The sequence below is a fragment of the Ammodytes marinus genome (assembly GCF_949987685.1).
Source record: "Ammodytes marinus genome assembly, chromosome: 10".
Classification (NCBI taxonomy): Eukaryota; Metazoa; Chordata; class Actinopteri; order Uranoscopiformes; family Ammodytidae; genus Ammodytes; species Ammodytes marinus.
Window position 1 is genome coordinate 22,353,981 of NC_137214.1, and position 18,017 is coordinate 22,371,997.

General features: G+C 39.4%; 1 protein-coding gene across 1 annotated transcript in view; it reads left to right on the top strand.

The window, feature by feature from the left end:
- fstl5 (follistatin-like 5) overlaps positions 1 to 18,017 on the top strand; it is a gene marked incomplete at both ends in the record, with an annotated part of 148,075 nt that overhangs the window by 88,906 nt on the left and 41,152 nt on the right. The window contains 3 exons of the mRNA XM_080036085.1: positions 3,372 to 3,538; positions 7,356 to 7,367; positions 10,407 to 10,527. Coding sequence (XP_079892211.1) covers positions 3,372 to 3,538; positions 7,356 to 7,367; positions 10,407 to 10,527 — 300 coding nt within the window. The remainder of the gene's footprint in view (positions 1 to 3,371; positions 3,539 to 7,355; positions 7,368 to 10,406; positions 10,528 to 18,017) is intronic.

The window sequence follows — 18,017 nt, forward strand, 5'->3', positions numbered from 1 at the left end:
CACTGACCAACATCCCATTCTGGGAGCAGAGCGCAGAGTAAATCAAAAGTCTGTACCTCACCGTTAATCACTAATTACAGGTTGGACGGTGAAGGTTGATCCTTCCCAGAAGGCTGGGTCCCCTCAGGTCTCAAATCAGAGCAAAAAGAGGAGCCAAGGCCACTTCCTCCTCTGATAAATCTCTCACAGAGGATGAGAGGTTTGAGTCGGCTCCAACAGCCCAGACTCCCGTCTCCCTGAGGAGTGGCTCATTCAAGTTATACTAGCCATGACTTTCTTCTCCCCTCCTCCATCCACCCACAAAAGCTATGATGGAGGCTGCTTTGACGTCTGTGTATCCACTTTCGTTTTTAAATTCACCCAATGACTTCACACATTTCTGTCCCCCCAGGGATCAGCGGTAAATCGAGTTTGGTGCTTGCAGCGTATTTTAAAAGCATAGAGATACAAGGGGGCTGTAATTGAATGGTTAGGGAGGGCATTATTGAAGGAGATTTTTGTCAACGTTTCCACCCACCACCAAGTGGCTGCATTGCATGTTGATCTGGTTGCTACTGTATATTGCTATACGTGTCAGTGTCAGTAGCAACTGGATAGCTCATACATCACTCTAAAGACCGGGGTTCGACTCCCTAAATGCCTACCTCTTGATTTGTGTTAGCTCTACATCTTGTTTGTTCTTTTATAATTAAATAAATATAGAAAAACCCACTCTTAAACATAGCATAGTATCTAACTGTACTTACTTACTGCTGATAATGGTTGTCATTCAAACTTAAACCCATTTCAATCTCAACTTAACTTGATGGTGTGACAGTTTGAACAGTCTTAACTTCAAACCCCAAAAGTCAAATTGATTGAAACTGAAAGAAAGGTAAAAGTATTACCCAAAGTCTCTATTATAAACATCCATTAGAGTTTACAGATGGACATCCTGATTCAACTTTAACCTACCGTACTAATGAGAGTTTTTAGCAACATTAGAGGGTGCTTTCACTTTCACCTCCAAAATAATTGGTCACTAATCAGGCAAACTGGTCTGCTTGTTTACAATGTGTACAATTTTATAAAAAAAAATCAATGTAGCCATTTAATTCTTAGCTGAATATCCTTTGTCATCCTTTCTCTCTGGCCATATTGCCTCTCCCATCACCCCTGCTCCCATCACCCCTGCTGATTGCTGTTGTCATTTATTTATGACATACAAACAGCTCATAACTGATCAGATTATTTCTGTCACATTAGGAGGTACACAGGGGAAATGTTTCAGTTTCCTTATGAGGTTGGTTATTGCCTTTTATGTGCCATTTAAAGCCGTCCCTTTCTAGATCAATACAAGTGACGGGTGATTTTCATGAATGTCCCTCTATTCCGGCCATCACAAGATGTTTTTATCATCAGTCAAAGAGACTGACTAATAAATGGATCATGTCTGTTTGTAAGAAATTACTGAATGAATATTTCAACTGTGTTCTCATTTAATGTTGTATGTGTGTCTAGGATAGGTATGCACACTATTAATTCAACTGTTTGCTTTAAATGTTTTATCATGAAGCACTACAATTTAAACAAAATAAAAAAGTGTATAATCCAAACAGTGTATAAAATGACTAAACGATCTAAAGACATTCACACATACATGACAAGAAGAACATCTGTAATATATATACACTGAAAAAACACTTTTCGTGAGCTGAATTCAAACCCAACTACTGTTATATTTCCTGCAGAATGAGCCAAATTTAAAGAAATGCTTCTTCTAAGGGACGTTGAATAATGAAATGAAAAATGAAAAATTGTGAAAATCCAAATTACCTGCTGATCAATTGAAATAAATAAATGGCTAATACTGTAGTTGTGCTGTAAATTATGTTATTAAAAAACAGAATTTCACCTGTTATATAGTTTCATGATTTCTCCACATACAGTATAATCATATAAATTTAAAAATACACTCCACTCAGCAGAAACATCTGTTATTAATCCTCTAATTTGATGTAATCCTGGCAGAGATTTACCAGCGTTTAAGCAGGGTTTCAATAGACTAAATGATAGATAAGAAGTATTAACTGGAAGCTTCCCACTGATAAAGAAGTATGAGTTGTCTCACAGCTCTGATTGGCTCTCCGGTCCGTTTGGCCTGGATTAAACAGACTAGCTATGTTCACAATTCAGAGACACAACAAGTGGACCCAGTGTTTCCACTACCATTATACAGGCCACTGGAGTCATGCTGTAATTGAGGGGGCTCTCGTCCTTTTTTCCTGGTTGAGGCAACTGAAAACTGTCTGCCGGACCTGCTCTTTCATTAGGTTTTGTATTTCATGCCCTAAGGAGCAGAACAAATTGAGTCTCTGTTTCCTTTTGCTACGTTTCTCATTAACCAAAAGAAAGATTAAAAAGCATTTCCTAAAATGCCAAGTTACATAATACCACCAAAGAACTGATGAGTTTACATTGTACTCATTGTCTCATCAAAAAACGGAACACAAAAAAGCCTAAACCAACCACAGCCTCACTGACCTCTCGCCAGCCCACCCTGGTTTCTCTTTGTGTCAATATTGGCTTTCAGTAATGCATACAAATGAACCGAAGATAATGTAACCACATTTCATCATTACCAGAAACATGCTCTAAAAACGTTTAGGTATTACCAACATACTGCATTGAGCTAACCACTGACTTTGGTCAAGGTCGAGGGCTGGGTTTCTATGGGGAAGCTCTTGGCAGGGCAAGCTTTTCTTTATTTTTTGTTCTATGTTACTTTTATCAGAAAGGATGCACTCTTTTACGTGGAGACACGTTGTTGTAAAAGAGATCCAAACTACACCTGCAATACTGGTGCCTCTCAAAAGTGTCTTTTTGTTGTACTTATACTTAACAAAGAGGTACTGTACATTAAGGTGGACCCAGGTCCCCAGAGACCAACAAAGAAAGTAGGACCTCCATTAGCATACTTACATGAATTATGAAAATAATTTCCACAACATTTAACTTAATTCCCTCCCATTACTTTGCAAAATGCAATAATTGTGCTGCATCGGTGCATCTTTAACTAAGGAAACATCTGCCTTTATAGCACAACAGCAGCTAATTGAGACTGGTATTTTGCATTGTTATTGTCAGGCTTCATTAAGAGAAAATGTGTGCAAAATGATTTGTGAAGTATCTCAGTGACAAAGAGATGACAATCAAATTTCAGTTATAAGGCATAAGTGAACTTTATTTCAACCCGTTCAAGCTTCAAACTTCAATTTCTAGAAGTGTTGCTACTTTAGCTCAGCAGTGTATTTAAATGTCTCAAAGCCTTAATTAAACCAGTCTGCTTTAGACAATCAGTCTTACATTGTGTATTTTTCCCCTCTCAACAGATGTGTACCTGCTGGACCTTCCAGATGACCAGAAAGTGACCATCTCAGTTGTCACAGTTGGGCAGAGCGCAGTGATGACTTGTGCGATCACTGGGGAGAGGAAGCCTCCTATACTGTGGAAGAGAAACCATCAATATCTGAACTCCTTGAACCTGGAAGACATCAATGTAAGAGCTGGCTGTCGTCACTCTCGCTGACTTATTGTTTATAGATAGATAGATGGGAAGATAAATTGAAAGATGAGACGATACGTAGATAGCTAAATGGACTCGACTTACATACGTCACCCTCTTAAAATAATGGCCTAAGTCACTTTTTGGCCAAAATGATTTTTTTGCTTAAATCATCTCCTCATGATGCTGGCCACCTCTGGTAAAATGGCCTACATCCTCAGTTGAACAGATCATGTGATTTTACTTGACATAGGCCATTATACCATATTAACAGAATGTCAAGAGTGTGTTTTAGGCCATTTTATTTTGCCTAAGTCAAAATGTACTGTTAATTTTTTTTTCAAGGACATTTCACAAGTGTGTAAAATGGCTTAAGTCACAAGTTAAACATTATTATAAAGGGTTTATTCCTAATATCTTACATAATTGACAGAAATTGTTATTACAATGTCAAGAGTCATCTTTTGACATAACCTGTTTGAGTGCAATTATTAATGAATATCATATATTCAATCTTTGGTTAAGTTTTTTGTGTTTCCTGAAAACACTGAAAAAATGATTTAGGCCATTATTTTAAGAGGGTGACGAATACATATATGCATTGATTATTATATAATTTATTGATTATTAAATTATAGTATATATATATATATATATATATATATATATATATATATATATATATATATATACTGTATATATATATATATACAATTGGATGGCTCAAATACATGCAATGCACAGGTATTATATTTATTTATTTTCACATTGAGACATCATCAATTCTTGATGACTGTTTCAGAGCCGTCTCTCCTCCCCTTTTTTGCAGGTCCTGTAAATGTCAGATACTTTTATCTTTTCATTCTCATAATATTTCAACTTTATGTATTTGGCAGTGGCTCAGATTGTCAGCACATGTTATTTGACTGTTAAAGCTTGCTTTGTATTGAAGAACGTTTGACAGTAATCCAGGATGTCAGTGTGTGTTCTGTGTTTAGAGACTACAGGGAGGGACAGGGATTTCAGACAAAGAAATGAGATGAAGGGGTATACCAAAGGGGTTCAGCTGTAGACGAAAAGCCTGCCTTTACAACTCGGTGAAGGAGTGTATGTGTCTGCCAGTGAGTGAGTGAGTTAATCTGCAAGCGTGAACCCAGAAAACCTTCTATGTCACTTCCATCCACATCAAAAGGAGCATGGACACATAATGTGGCGAGTTACAGAAAAAGACAGAACTCCTTTTGCCCTATACCCTTTCCCTCTCCGTGTGTCAGGGCTGACCGCGATGAGTATGATACTGCTGTGCATAATTAAGTCAACACTGTCGCAGTAGATAAAGGGAGACCCAGCGAAGCCACTAATGTAACATTAAATGTTGATGACCCTTAAAATGAGTAAGTCGCGCCCAGCTGTCGCCAGTCATCCTTGGCACCATCAACTGGCTGTAAAGTGGCACGCTGGTTCCAGTTGTTGGTGATGTGTGATTCCTATGAAGAAGAGCGCCAGCACTATGAGGTGATTCTTAGGCTGACACAGCCTTTCCTCCTTTTGCTTTTTTTGGTAATTTTTTATAATATATGATGGTTGCTTTCAAGCAGATCATGGCGTAAAAAAGCAGTATGCAAGTTCTAGGAGGAAAATAAATGTCAAGTCAGATTATTCCATTGAAATGCTCAGAATATATTTTAGAGGATTTATGTGTAAGGTCAACAAAGGCTTTGATGTCTTTCATGATTTTTTTCCCCCCAACAACTGTTTTGATCCTTGGGTGTTTTAGCATGTTGAATCACGTTCTTTTTTCTTTCATCTCCTAAATTTCCCCCGAAAAACATAACATAGATCACACACATTCATCAGTTTCCCTGTGACGTAATAACGGATCTTGCACGGTCGTTTTTTTTAGTTGAAATGTCAGCTCAGGGATGAAAGCTTCTGCTGCCAAATGCTATTTGGTATATCAATTGTAGAAACAGAAAAGAAGAAGCTTTGTCTGAGAATGACAGAAGGACAAATTAAATTACCTATTATTCTTTAAAATTCTTGTTTTTCCTCCGTACATTTTTAACTTTCACCTTTTCATTGTGGAATCATACAGTCTTCGATTTTTCCCATTATTGAGACAGAGGAATAATTGGCCTTTTGTGGATTGCAACCATCATGCCCTTGGAGGAAACATGAAACTTTTGATTTCAGTCCACATAACTCGAGTTCTACATCAAGGAGAGAAAGCAGATGATATTAAGTTTACATTTTAATTAACCCTAAATACCTTTTGGTTCTCATGTGATCTTTGTATTATCTGTATTTAATGTTGTTGCATAATATTACACTTCCTCTGTCTCTATGGTACATATGTTTGATGCCAGTGCAGCTTTATGAAGTGAGCTGAACTGCTACAGGGACTAATATGTCTCTTCAGACGGACCCCGGAGGTCTGTGTTTGTCAGATTTGATTATTTGTTGGTGTCTAAAATAGCCTGGGTTTAGAACCTCTGCTAGTGCACAGATTACCTCCAGAGCAGCTGCACTAACATCCAATACCCCCAGCAAGTGGATCAGCATCAGCGCCAACAGTCTCTTATGACGTATTAGAAAACGGTGTGAAAACCTCAAAGCACAAGGAACTGCCAAAGGAACACTAGCATCACACTAACGACAGGCAGCTTAATCCAGATTTATTTTTGCCTCTGAGTCTTTCAGTCAATCATTGTTGTTCCTTCCAGACAGGAGCATGAATTTCATCTGCACCTGGCATCCACAGACTAATTCCAAATTGCCTTTCAGACAATTTCTGTATAATTTCTGGCTGTTAATATTTGTGTGAATCCTCTGCCAGCCTTAATTATAGTAATATTCCTGTGAGTACTCTTGGGAGGTTTCTCACTGGCACAATCTTACTGGGCCTTCCCAGTTTAGAATGTGGTTATTTTAGAAATGTTGTCAACATTCAGACATAGAGAATTGCGCATTAATCCCAGTGGTGCGTTTGAATCCTGGAGTTCAATAGAGCCTCTCTAAATTTTGACAAAGCAGCTTAGTGTAATTCCATGAAGTTGACAGTTGCTAGCTATTGCATCATCATCCAAGGCTGTCAGTATTTTCAATCCTCCCTGAGTGTCCGAGCCAAACACTCAGTAGTGTGTGTTTGTGTGTGTGTGTGTGTGTGTGTGTGTGTGTGTGTGTGTGTGTGTGTGTTTGCTGTTGGGGTTTCCTATTTCGTGGTCCCGGAAATATCTAAGGATTTGGGAATTCAGCAATGTATCTTGGAGAAAGAATGTGAAGTTAATATAATATATTCATCAGTTACTTTATGGGGTAACTTTTCCTGGTTTGAAAGTCAACTTACAACGTCTCTGAAATATATACTGTGCGTATATGTGATTTTACGCCAATCTTTTTAATTTCAATCATGAAAATAAAAGGAATTATTTAAAAAAAGTAGGAAAAGTATGTATTTAATATATTTAATTATGACAGCAGTTCAATCTAGGCTGGATGTTTTTTCTTCTCCTTTCTATAGGAGTGTTTTATCACCCATAATGCTTTGGTTCCTTATCCTGGCGGGGTTCACATTGTCTCTGCATTGTGGACATGTACCAGATGTAAAGTGAATGGGATTATTTATAATACCTACATTCAATCTTGATAAGTGTGTTCCACCTTTTGTGAAATAATTCATATTCAGTACTTTGTCTGTAATATCAGTATACCAATAATTTCTGAATGAACATCAAGAGTGCTGTGACCTATCTGCATTAGAATCTATTTCTTATTAACTTCTGAATGTTTGACCTGTTTTTCTCCCCCATAGATCCCATCCCAGGTATGGTGTTTATGTTTTTCTCTCTCAACAGACTGACATTGTTTCACTTTATTATAATTTCAATTATTGTTCAATTCCATTTACAAAAGCCCACAAAGCTAGTGAGTTGATGACGCATGATGCTGCAATCACAAAAGGACAATACAAAAGGTTTTCTTGCATGAATTCCCACCAAACTATACATAATTTCCATTCAAAACAAATAATCTTGTTAAAGCAAAGGACAAAGCTGACAATAATGTTTATTTATATGTTTTTAAAATATTTTAATGTAGGTCTATGACACAGATAAATAAGATGAATCAAACTTTGGATATACGAGCATTGGATAAATGCATTATCCGGGGTTTCCCTGGGATGTTCTTAACAATTACAAAAAAAACAAGATCACCAGACATCTTGTCCGGTGATCCCCCCCCCCCCCCCCCCCGAAAAGTATCATAGGTCCTCTTTAAAGATTGGGTTAGGGTTCCCAGCATTGATTAAATATATCCACATTAATCTGAGTAATCTCACACTATACGACATTTCGTTGAGCCTGTTTCATAAAAAAAGTATTGCAACTGGAAGTTGTTGACAGGGAGGTCAGTTGAAGATGCAGTAATGGGGAACATTGTATCGAAAAACTGCTGAATCTTGCTGAATAATTTTTCAAAACTGTAAAAAATTAATCACAACAAACTTGGCTAGTTGAAAACCGTTCATATCAAACAACCCCCTATATTTAGCTGTGTGTTCTTCCAAACCTCATCACTACCGGAGGTTAGCTTTCCAATGAGGTGTCTCTCTCATGTCATTTCAGAGGTGACCTGACACTGACAGCTTTATTAATTATAGTTTCTAGAGGGCTACGGCCTCTTTATGAATCCACCTCTACATGCCCTTGTCTCCCCTCTCCCTGAGTAGTTGTACACTGGCTTGCTTTGTCTGCAGAGTGCTGGGTGCTGGGTGCTGCTGATAGCTGAGTTGAGGGTGGTGATGTGAGTTGGAGGAATCATGTCGATAGACTCCACCGTGGCTCGTTCCACCCTTCTGAGCTTCATTTCTCCCCCCATTCATTTTTCATTTAAGAAAGTGACACGATATGCTCTCCGTCCAAGGGGCCAAAACGCACCATTGATTTCCCCTCATATTGTAAAGCTCTGATGCTTCACTCAGCCCGAGCTGTTACCGAGCTCGCAGGTTAGAACCGAGCACACCACGACAAACTGATAAACACAATGTATGCCTGTAAACAAGATGGCTGAGTCTCCTGGCTAGTCTGTAGACATTTAAGGTTAAAGCTGAATGTCAAGACTTGAACTGGCAGAAAATATGTGAAATGTAGAAAATAAAATGTAGGCTATGAACTCTGTTACAAGAGGACTGGTAGAATCTTTTGTTCGTAAAATAGTGTTAGTTTTTTTCATAGAATAATGTATTCAGTTGTAAGGAATGAGGACCAGACGGTTAACCACTTAACAATGTCTGAAAGATTATTTTTAATGCATGACAGAAAATACACGGTACACAATTTCTCCCTAAGGCCCTTATCAAGTTAGTGGACGCTGAAGAGAACTAATGAAGGCTGAGTGCCAGAGCACTTCATTTCTGAAAACCACTGTGCATTGGCAGTGGCGAATAATACCTACTTTTGTAGTATTCTGTGAAGATTGATAATACAATCACTTGATTACGTTAATCTTCTAAAATGACTATTCACATAACTGATATAGATTTAAGTGCTTTCCTCGGATTAAGAAACATATTTAACTTAATCATTTTTATGTCCAATAATAGTTTTACCTTATTTTTTCTTTTAAATCACAACAGGTTTCAATACAAATGGTATTTAATGGTATTTCATTCTGTAAATATCTTGTAGCTATTAAGATGAAATATTAACATAGAATTTAACAACAATCTTCCTACTAAACAAAATCCATGCTACCCTATTCTGAAAACTATGCTATATTGAAAATCTGATTTGCATATTACTTCAACATAAAAATATTATTTCTATCAAGTCTAGAAGCCAGCCATTTGTGTCTTTAGACACAAGTCTTTAGTATTTATAATGTCAAAAGCGATTTGACAAATAGCCTTCCCTCTTAAATTTCGCAGTAATAAGGAGTAAAACCTAAATACATATTAATTTAATTTTTTCATTCAGATTCAAATATCACTTTTAGTAAGTTGAAAAGTAAGCCATAAAAAGAGGTTGATTCTATATTGAAAACAATCTACACTACTAGTTTTTTCACTTTTTAGAAACACAACCTCAACACAGACAACTCATTACAATGACGTGTCATGATGGCAAACATTCACTCTTTGCCAGACTGTTTCATCACACCAGCACACCGTCAATGGGCTCATTAGCTTTGAGGGCTTCTATCTGGGCTGTAGATGAATAATATATTCTTCTGTTTGCACTCTTTTCTTCTCCAGCACCATTTATTTGTGTTGAGTTGCTTTTTAATAACAACACAGCATGAATAAATCATGTTTCAGTCGACTATACATAAGTTCACATCATGGATGGGTTTTGATTTAATTACGTCTTTTGTTTTGCTTTAAATAGGCCACATGAGAATTGAAGTTCAACATGTTTTATGTATTTGTGGGACCTGCATGTAAACCAAAGGACAACAATTCGCTGTTTGGGCCTTTCAGGGACAATGGCTTCTGAAATGGATAGCAAACACTGTTTTCATTGCAGTTTTATATTTGCTTGTTTTTCCCTTTTTGAAAATTGCCAACACTGTCTAATTTCTTCACTAATCAATTTAGTCTCTCAGTTTATTTTCATCTGATCTCTTTCCACTGATTGGTACAATAAGATGTTCCAGAAAACATTTGTTATTCTCCTTAGTTTTTTTAGTTTTTTTCTTTAGTAACATGTTTGTCTTTTCATTTGCACACTGCACGCTTGTTGCATTCCCATTGAAACAGTTCATGTGTTCCTTCAAATGCCTTCCACCATCACTTCTGCACTGTTGCAACAAGATCACCAAAATTTAAGTCATAGACACTTTTCCCCCTTTCTCTCTCTTGTAGGACTTTGGGGATGATGGCTCATTATACATCACCAAGGTGACCACGACCCACATGGGAAACTATACTTGTCATGCCGATGGCTACGAGAAACTTTTTCAGACCCACACACTTCAAGTGAATGGTAAGAGGCTGCATAAAAAACAATACACTTTGTTGTACAGTATTACCCAATAGGGTAGCTACGTACAGTATCCTTCTCCAATTTAAAAAATGGTTGGTGTGTGTGTTGTGGATTTGTGGTGGTCGCCATTGATGAGTGCAGTGCCAAAAAGTAAAGTATAAGTAGTGATGTTTTAGCCCAGCCTAGTTACTAACCAACTAATTCAGAGTCACTACTGTTACTTTGTATGAAAAGGGCTCACACACTCTACAACTCACTACCTTGCTAGAAGATGGGAAGATGGGTTTCAAAAACATTAATACTGGATAAGAGATATGTAATTCCCTCCTACACATCAGTAAAGTTGCCATCACATTACTGTATAGAAGAAGAAAACAATTGAGGAGCTGAATTTAGGCCAATTTGTTGTCAAGCAGGACAAGAGAGCTGTACCTAATGCAATCGCTTAAATGGAATGGGAAACAAATGTTTACAAAACTGAACATACACAGAAGGATTGTGCTTTTGCTATAAGGGATTTCAGTTACAGTCTATATATATACAGTAGCCGGAAAGAAAAAGATATGTGAAAAATAACATAAAATAAAATATGAAAATGTACACATGCAGCACACTATGCAACATAAATCACAATGTGTCAATTTAGAAAGCTCCACATATTCATAACATTTGACAGACAGGTAATTTGCAATCATTAACAGGTCTTATTATGCCAAGCATTGTGTTTATAGAAACATAGTGAATCCCATGAGACCAATTTTTGTTTTGGTCGTAATTGATACTGAAACTTCCAGATGACCTTTTCACTGCAGACTATGAATTTCACATTCTTATTCTGGGTGAAGTTTCTGAGGGCCCGCTCTCACCCATGACTATAGGATTTTCTAAAACTCAATTAAGAAACAGGAAAGAGAGGGTAGTTCTGTGGAACTGTCTTTAGAATGCTGTCCATCACCCTGGGGTCACATGAAAATGAAAAGACATGAGGTATTTGGAGTTTTATTCAGATGAGAAAGTTGAAGTGCTTTAAGAGAAAATGCAATTTGCGCTTGAAGCAACCAGAGAGCAAAGACATTTCTGTATTTTGAACTTTCACAGTATGTGGAGAATCATTCTTAGTTTGGGGCTTTTTGGGCACAGAAAACTGATCAAAATGTGCCATTTTGCCTTGTTCATATTATTTTAATGACTTCCATTATTGTCATCATCTTAGTATTGTCTGCCACATCTTGATGAAGACAAGTTTAATGCTATCTTTATTGTGTTATCTTTTATTTTGTAGTGATTATTTATTTTCTCGAGTATATTGGGTCTGCTTGTGTTGTTTTTAGTTGAAAATGTTTGTTCTATTGCTCTGTCATTGTTGCATGAAGCCCACGTTACACAAAGGACTCAATTATGTTGCATCTTATTTGTGAGTCCACTATCCCAGCCAATTTCGCAGAAAGCAAATTATGTTTTGGGTAAAGTAATGCAATTCTCTGTTGAATCGTGAAATACACAAACCAATACACAAACCACTTCTGCTGCTGCAAAAATGGATTTAGTTTTCTGCCCTGGAAAGCTTCATTCCTTTTGAAAATATAATTTGAAATATCAGTATTTCTGATGGGTAATATGATTCCTAATGTTGTGTTTACTTCTGCCTGGCAGCATCATCTCTCAAAAGGTAGCTCGATATTGCTGATGCAGTATACATGCACCATTCTTTGTCAGTCCTTTCATCATTGCTGTCTCATAGTTTTTGAAAATTATTTACTTTTACTGTTCTGATAAGTACCACCTTACAATGGTGGCTGGTTCTGTGTCCCTGTGACCCTGGCAGCTGTGTTTTTGAGGTTAACAGCTTCTGGTATGGACTCCCAAGTGGGGGGGCACACCCAGGGGGATTCAAAGAACAGATTTGCGGTAGAGCCCGTACCCCTGGAGCCTTGTTAGGAAGTAATGCAAGACTGCCATCAGGTAAGCCTGTAAGGTTAGCTGTAGGTGGCAAGCAAGGATAAGGTGTGCTGATCCCTAGCTACAAAACTGGCCCCTGGGACCTATAACGTTATATTTCTAGTTGGAAGGCTCAGAGCAGAGTTGGAACCGTTACAAGTAGATACTTCCAAGTAGATAAATTGTAGTTGAGTTCACATCAATGCACAGCAGCAGCTCTGAAACTAGAATCCTTCATCTGACTGGGCTGTTTTCAAGAGTAGCTTGGCTGTTGTGCGGATACTCACTGGAGTTTTCCCCAGAGGGAAAGAAGGCTGCCCACATGTTACTGGATGTTGCAGAGAGGTAACTCTGACTGTTATGCCTAGTCGTGCAAAGGTGTCAAGGTAATACTGACTTGGGAGTGTCATGTTGCAATTCAAGGGAGTGTGCCATCTGGAGACGTGAGATAAGAGTGGCAAATTCCCTGCAACCATATTGATAACGGATACATATTTTATAAGCAAAAATGCAAATGAGATATACTGTTTTTCTAACTTAAAGGTTCAATGTGTAGAACACGTCAAGCATTACATAGTTGTGCCAAGTGATCTGACCTGCAGTCATATGTGATGGGGAATTGTCTTAGGAGAGAAGAACTTTTAAGTAAATGCACTTGGAACGTTTACCAAAAGCTGTTACTGCTTCAAGTGATAAAAACAATACAATCACTTGATGTCAGTTCCTGAAGATATAGGCATAAATGTTTTTTGTAAAGTGTATTACTACACACATTTAACAAAAATTTTAAGAAATTAGGGTTAGTTTTTTCTTGATTTCTTGATAATATTGGTAATTGCTCTTTACTTCTTAAATATAAAGACAAATAAATAAGAAAGAGCATGGTAACACGGCATAGTGGCATTCCCTGGAGATCTTTTATGCTTCTTAATTTTTTGTCCAAGATCGTTTTTTAGACCAGCTCCCATGTTTTTGGTTTTCCTTTTGGTTTGCCCTTGAAACGTGTTTTGTAATCTACACACTAATACATTGGATTCAGGCTCTGGATAATGTTGTTGTCTGAGCTGGATTACTCCCACACCTCCCTGGAAAGCACAGAGCTCAGGTAAGAGAGTATCCTTGACTGAGGGAGGAGGCTTTCATTATGCTCTGTGCTTATTTAGCATGGTGTTTTTGTGGATGCGAGTCTGTGTGTGTTGGGGTTTGAATGAATGCTTGCATACATGTCATAGAGAGGCCACATGTTTTTTGTTTTTTTTGTGCGTTGTTCACGGGTACCTGGGGCCTGTTTCAGGTAGCTGGTTTTGAGGCAACCCGGAGTTTGTTCGCTCTGAGTTGGTGGAAACTCTGGGTTTTCCGTTTCAGGTAGCAGGTTCAATGCAACCGAGAGTCAGTTACTGCGGCAACATACGCCGTGGGTCTAACCTGCTGGATAGGTGGTTAGACCTACCCGAGTTTGTTTTCACTTTACGCTGCAGCTCCGACTGAAGAAAGAGTGTCACTGTCACACGCGTCCCTGTACAGTTTGAAGCAAAATCACTCTATAGAAATCTCCATCGGGATGTTTTTATCATTTCCTGATGATTTTACGTTTGACAAATCATTTATCTGATCAGTAGCCTTGTTCTCAGCCCTCGGTCCGTTCATAGGCGGCCACCTTACACATCGTGACATGCTCTACATTCAGATTAATAAACCTATTTGTAGCCTATTGTATGTTTTTTAACGTCTGTGCCACTGAACAGATTTATGTCAGGTGGATTCATGTAACGCTGCGGCTGCACGCGATCGTTGTAGTTCACTTGTGCGATCCTAAAGTCACAGACAAGCCTCGTTAAATAGCCTAATATGAATATAAAATAAAAAAGATATAATAATTTAAACTGTGATCACTTGAGGAAAATGGATCTGGTAATAAATCAATCAGGCTCTTCAATGGAAACTGTCACCTAACGTGTCTTGACGTTAATGTATTTCACTCCCCATTTAAAAGAAGCGACAGTCTGTTCTGTTTACTGCACAGTAGGCTTTAGGCACTGTAAGCAATGCTGTGCCGCGCCAGCTTTATTACTTTACAGCTGATATGCGTAACTTTTTAAAATAGACTATGGCTTCTCATACGGAAGCGAAATGATTATCTTGACAAAAAATGTTTACTCTGTTTTTTTTCTGAATTGCCGAGGAGATTAGATCAGAGTTATGAGACAATATCCCGTTAATTCTTCTCCATAGGCTACCATAAGCTCATTCGTTAATATTTCTAACTCTAGTGGGAGGAGCGGAGATTTCTTTTTTTCTTTTTTGAGAAGTGGAGAAGTGGGAGGATCAATCATTTGTTTCTTCTGTTTCCATGGTGAATCATGTTATCAGCGATCCATTGACGATGGCTTTTATGCACACGCTCCACCCAGAGTGAACACGCTCAGAGTTGATAAACCCAACGCTGATCCACTGTTCTGAAACCGAAAACCCAGAGTTGCTTATCAACCCTGCGCTCTGAGTTAACCAACTCAGAGCGTATGATTAAACCCAGAGTATGTAAAACCAGCTACCTGAAACAGGCCCCTGGTCAATTCTCTCAATCCTATGGTTATGATGACCGCCATGTTTTTTGAGCAGTCACAAGTTCAATTTGATGGACGAGTTGTAAGAAGTCTGCCAGGATTAGTTGGAAATCTTCCAGCACTGTGATGGTGAAATGGTGTATGTGTGTGTTCTTTGCTCCTGTGTGTTTGTTTGTGTGTGTGTGTGTGTGTGTATGTTTGTCTGCATGCCTGCTCATCTTCCAGAGCGCCATGGCCAACGGGAACCTGGCTGAGTGATTGACATGTGGCTGGGGAGCTTTATGATGGAGCTGTCAGCCCTGCTGTGTCACATTCTCCTGGCAGTGGCTCTCCTGACACCCAGAATGCAACTTCTTCCATATCTAGGCTGAATTGAATTTTGAGTGGCAAAATTCCACAATCTGCCCGCTCACCACCGTCTGTGCAAAGGAAATTGTGATTTTTTGCATGCAGGTACTGAGTTTACATATGCACATTGGTAGAGAGTGTAAGTGGGATATTTTCAAAAGCCAGAGAATACACTTTCCTTGGTTAGAAGGAAAATAAGACTCATGGTTCTCTGTAGCTATTATAGCATTTAGGTACATGGTAGTGGATGCAGATTTATTGTTAGGGGAAAGAAGATTTAATGTTTCCTGTCCATGGTTACATGGAATGGTAATGCCATTAAACGTCGGTTTTAAGCCCTTTGTAAAATGCTCATTAGCTACTGGTAGATGTCTAAGGAAACAAAAGCTAATATACACTAGGTGTGCCAATTGATTAATCAGTGTATCACCAGGGCGGATGATGGCATGTCTGTAATCACGCAGGTAAACAACTGCAGCACCACTAGAAAAAATGTTTTTTATTCTGTGTACTATATTAATTGTACATATCTTGATAGGTCATAAAACACAAACGTGCCAATTATACAAAACAGCACCTGACCACTTGTGTGTTTTAAATACCCCTTTGATCTTCTGGTTTGAAATATCAGAATCATACCTGCCTTCAGTCTACACTTATACTGTAAACTACACGATTTGAGGAGCCTGCACGATATGAGGACCGCATGCGCAGAACGGCCGCCATCTTGGAAAGCCCGCAGTCGCCTAGGCAACGCACGTCAGCGTCCTCACCCCCGCCCCCTCCTAAAGTTCCCCCGTGAGCACAAACTCACACACACAAAGTCCGTGGGTCAGCGGCCCCTTAACTGAATTTAATTCCAACACGTAATCAGTAGCACGATTAATTGTTCTATCTTCATAACAAACTCAATTTCATGAAAATCGGTTCAGAATTGAGCGAGTTACAGTCTGTTTTTAGTGCAGTCTGTGGCTCTCCAAAACACTCTAAGCGGGCTGTCAACGATGGCGGCCATTTTGCGCACGCGCACCTCATATCGTGCAGGCTCCTCAGATCGTGTAGTGACAGGGTGGACACCGCCCAAAGCCAAAAATGGCGGACAGCTTGTGACGTTTTCGTCACGTGAAGGGGGTCACCGATGGCGACGCAATCACGTGGCGGAGACGTCCTAACTGTGACGTGTGACGTTAAAGTCACGTGAAGGGGGTCAGTGCTCGCGACCCACTCAATTTAACTTTGGAAACCACAGAAGTCAACGCTCATATGCTTAACAATCGCGACGCAAATGTAAGAATATGTGTTGGTGTGCGGATGCACAGAGTTTGAATAAAGAGAGAGAAAGAAAGAGGAGATCAAGTAAAAGCTCGCCACTTTCAGTGCCGTTAGTTGTTCACCTTGATGTGTAGCCTACAGTCATTCAGTCTGTGAGTGGTCTCACAAAACTGATGCTGCTTCGGAGTTATCAGAGGGGAACAGCTGATCTGGCACGTAGCGACAATCACAACAATCAAACATCTCCCGGAAAGCGGGAGGAAAAACCACAGTGAGCAGTTAGGCAATTATTATGAAAATAATGCTGTCAGAATCACATTTAACAAGGGAAAAACGACTCGTCAGTCGGTACCTTAACCTTAAGTTAATGTATACCTAAATAGATATCTATAGCCTAATTTATAGCCCAGACAAATGCCTACTGTGAACCGTCTCCGACGGTGATGAGAAGCGATGGGTAGTTTAGGATCCTGTGGTCCACACGGCAGGTTTAGAGGAGGGTCCTGCTTGTTATGCCGGTGGAGGAGCGATCTTGCTTCTTGGGGGAAAGACGGGGCCCGTTGCGGTCAGCTGGCTTGCTCCGGTAGTGGCGTGCGTCTTTTGCGGAGGCGGCGAGGCAGTTTACTGTCTGTTGCGTTCAGTGACGCTGGGCTTCTTCTCCGGCTGGTAGGGAGGAAGGCACGGCTGAGTTTCAGCAGCCGCGGTAGGATGAAGTTTCCTGGGTGAAACTTCCTTCGGATCCGGGAAGGTAAAGACTGCAGGCAAGCAGTCTGTGAGCTCAGTTTAAAGTTTGCATACACCCGCTTTGTGGATGGCTCCACTGCGAAAAGGCGGTGATTTTGGGGTGCTTGCTGGTTTTATCATAGCATGGTCACATGGTTGACTGGAAGATCTCAGCCAATGGGGTTACAAAACCTTATCAGGTGTGATGAAACTAGGGCTGGGTCCCTTCGTTTTATGACCCCTTGTTCTGGGGGTTTTGCCTCCAGAAAACTCAAATTCAGGCTTTATTTTACCCATGTAGGCCCCAAGAGTTCCTTATCAGGCTTTGAAAAGGGGAACTAGGCCTCAGTTTTCCTCATAGGTTCCTATTGTACTTTTTAAGCACTGCTGTAGGCACAACACAAATATACCATGCTAAAGTGGGGGTGAATACCTGTGTAGAAACCTCACTTGGATGTTTAAGGAAACTAGGCCGGGTTATTACATTTTTGGCAAGCAGCGAGCCCCTCCCATCACAGATGTTAGGTTAAATTGGTTCCATTAAACCTACAGAGAGGACTCAACTGCAACTTCTGTTCTGCCTCAGCCAACCTCTATCATACCCATTCACATTGCTGATTAGACCATCTCTTACATACATAGACC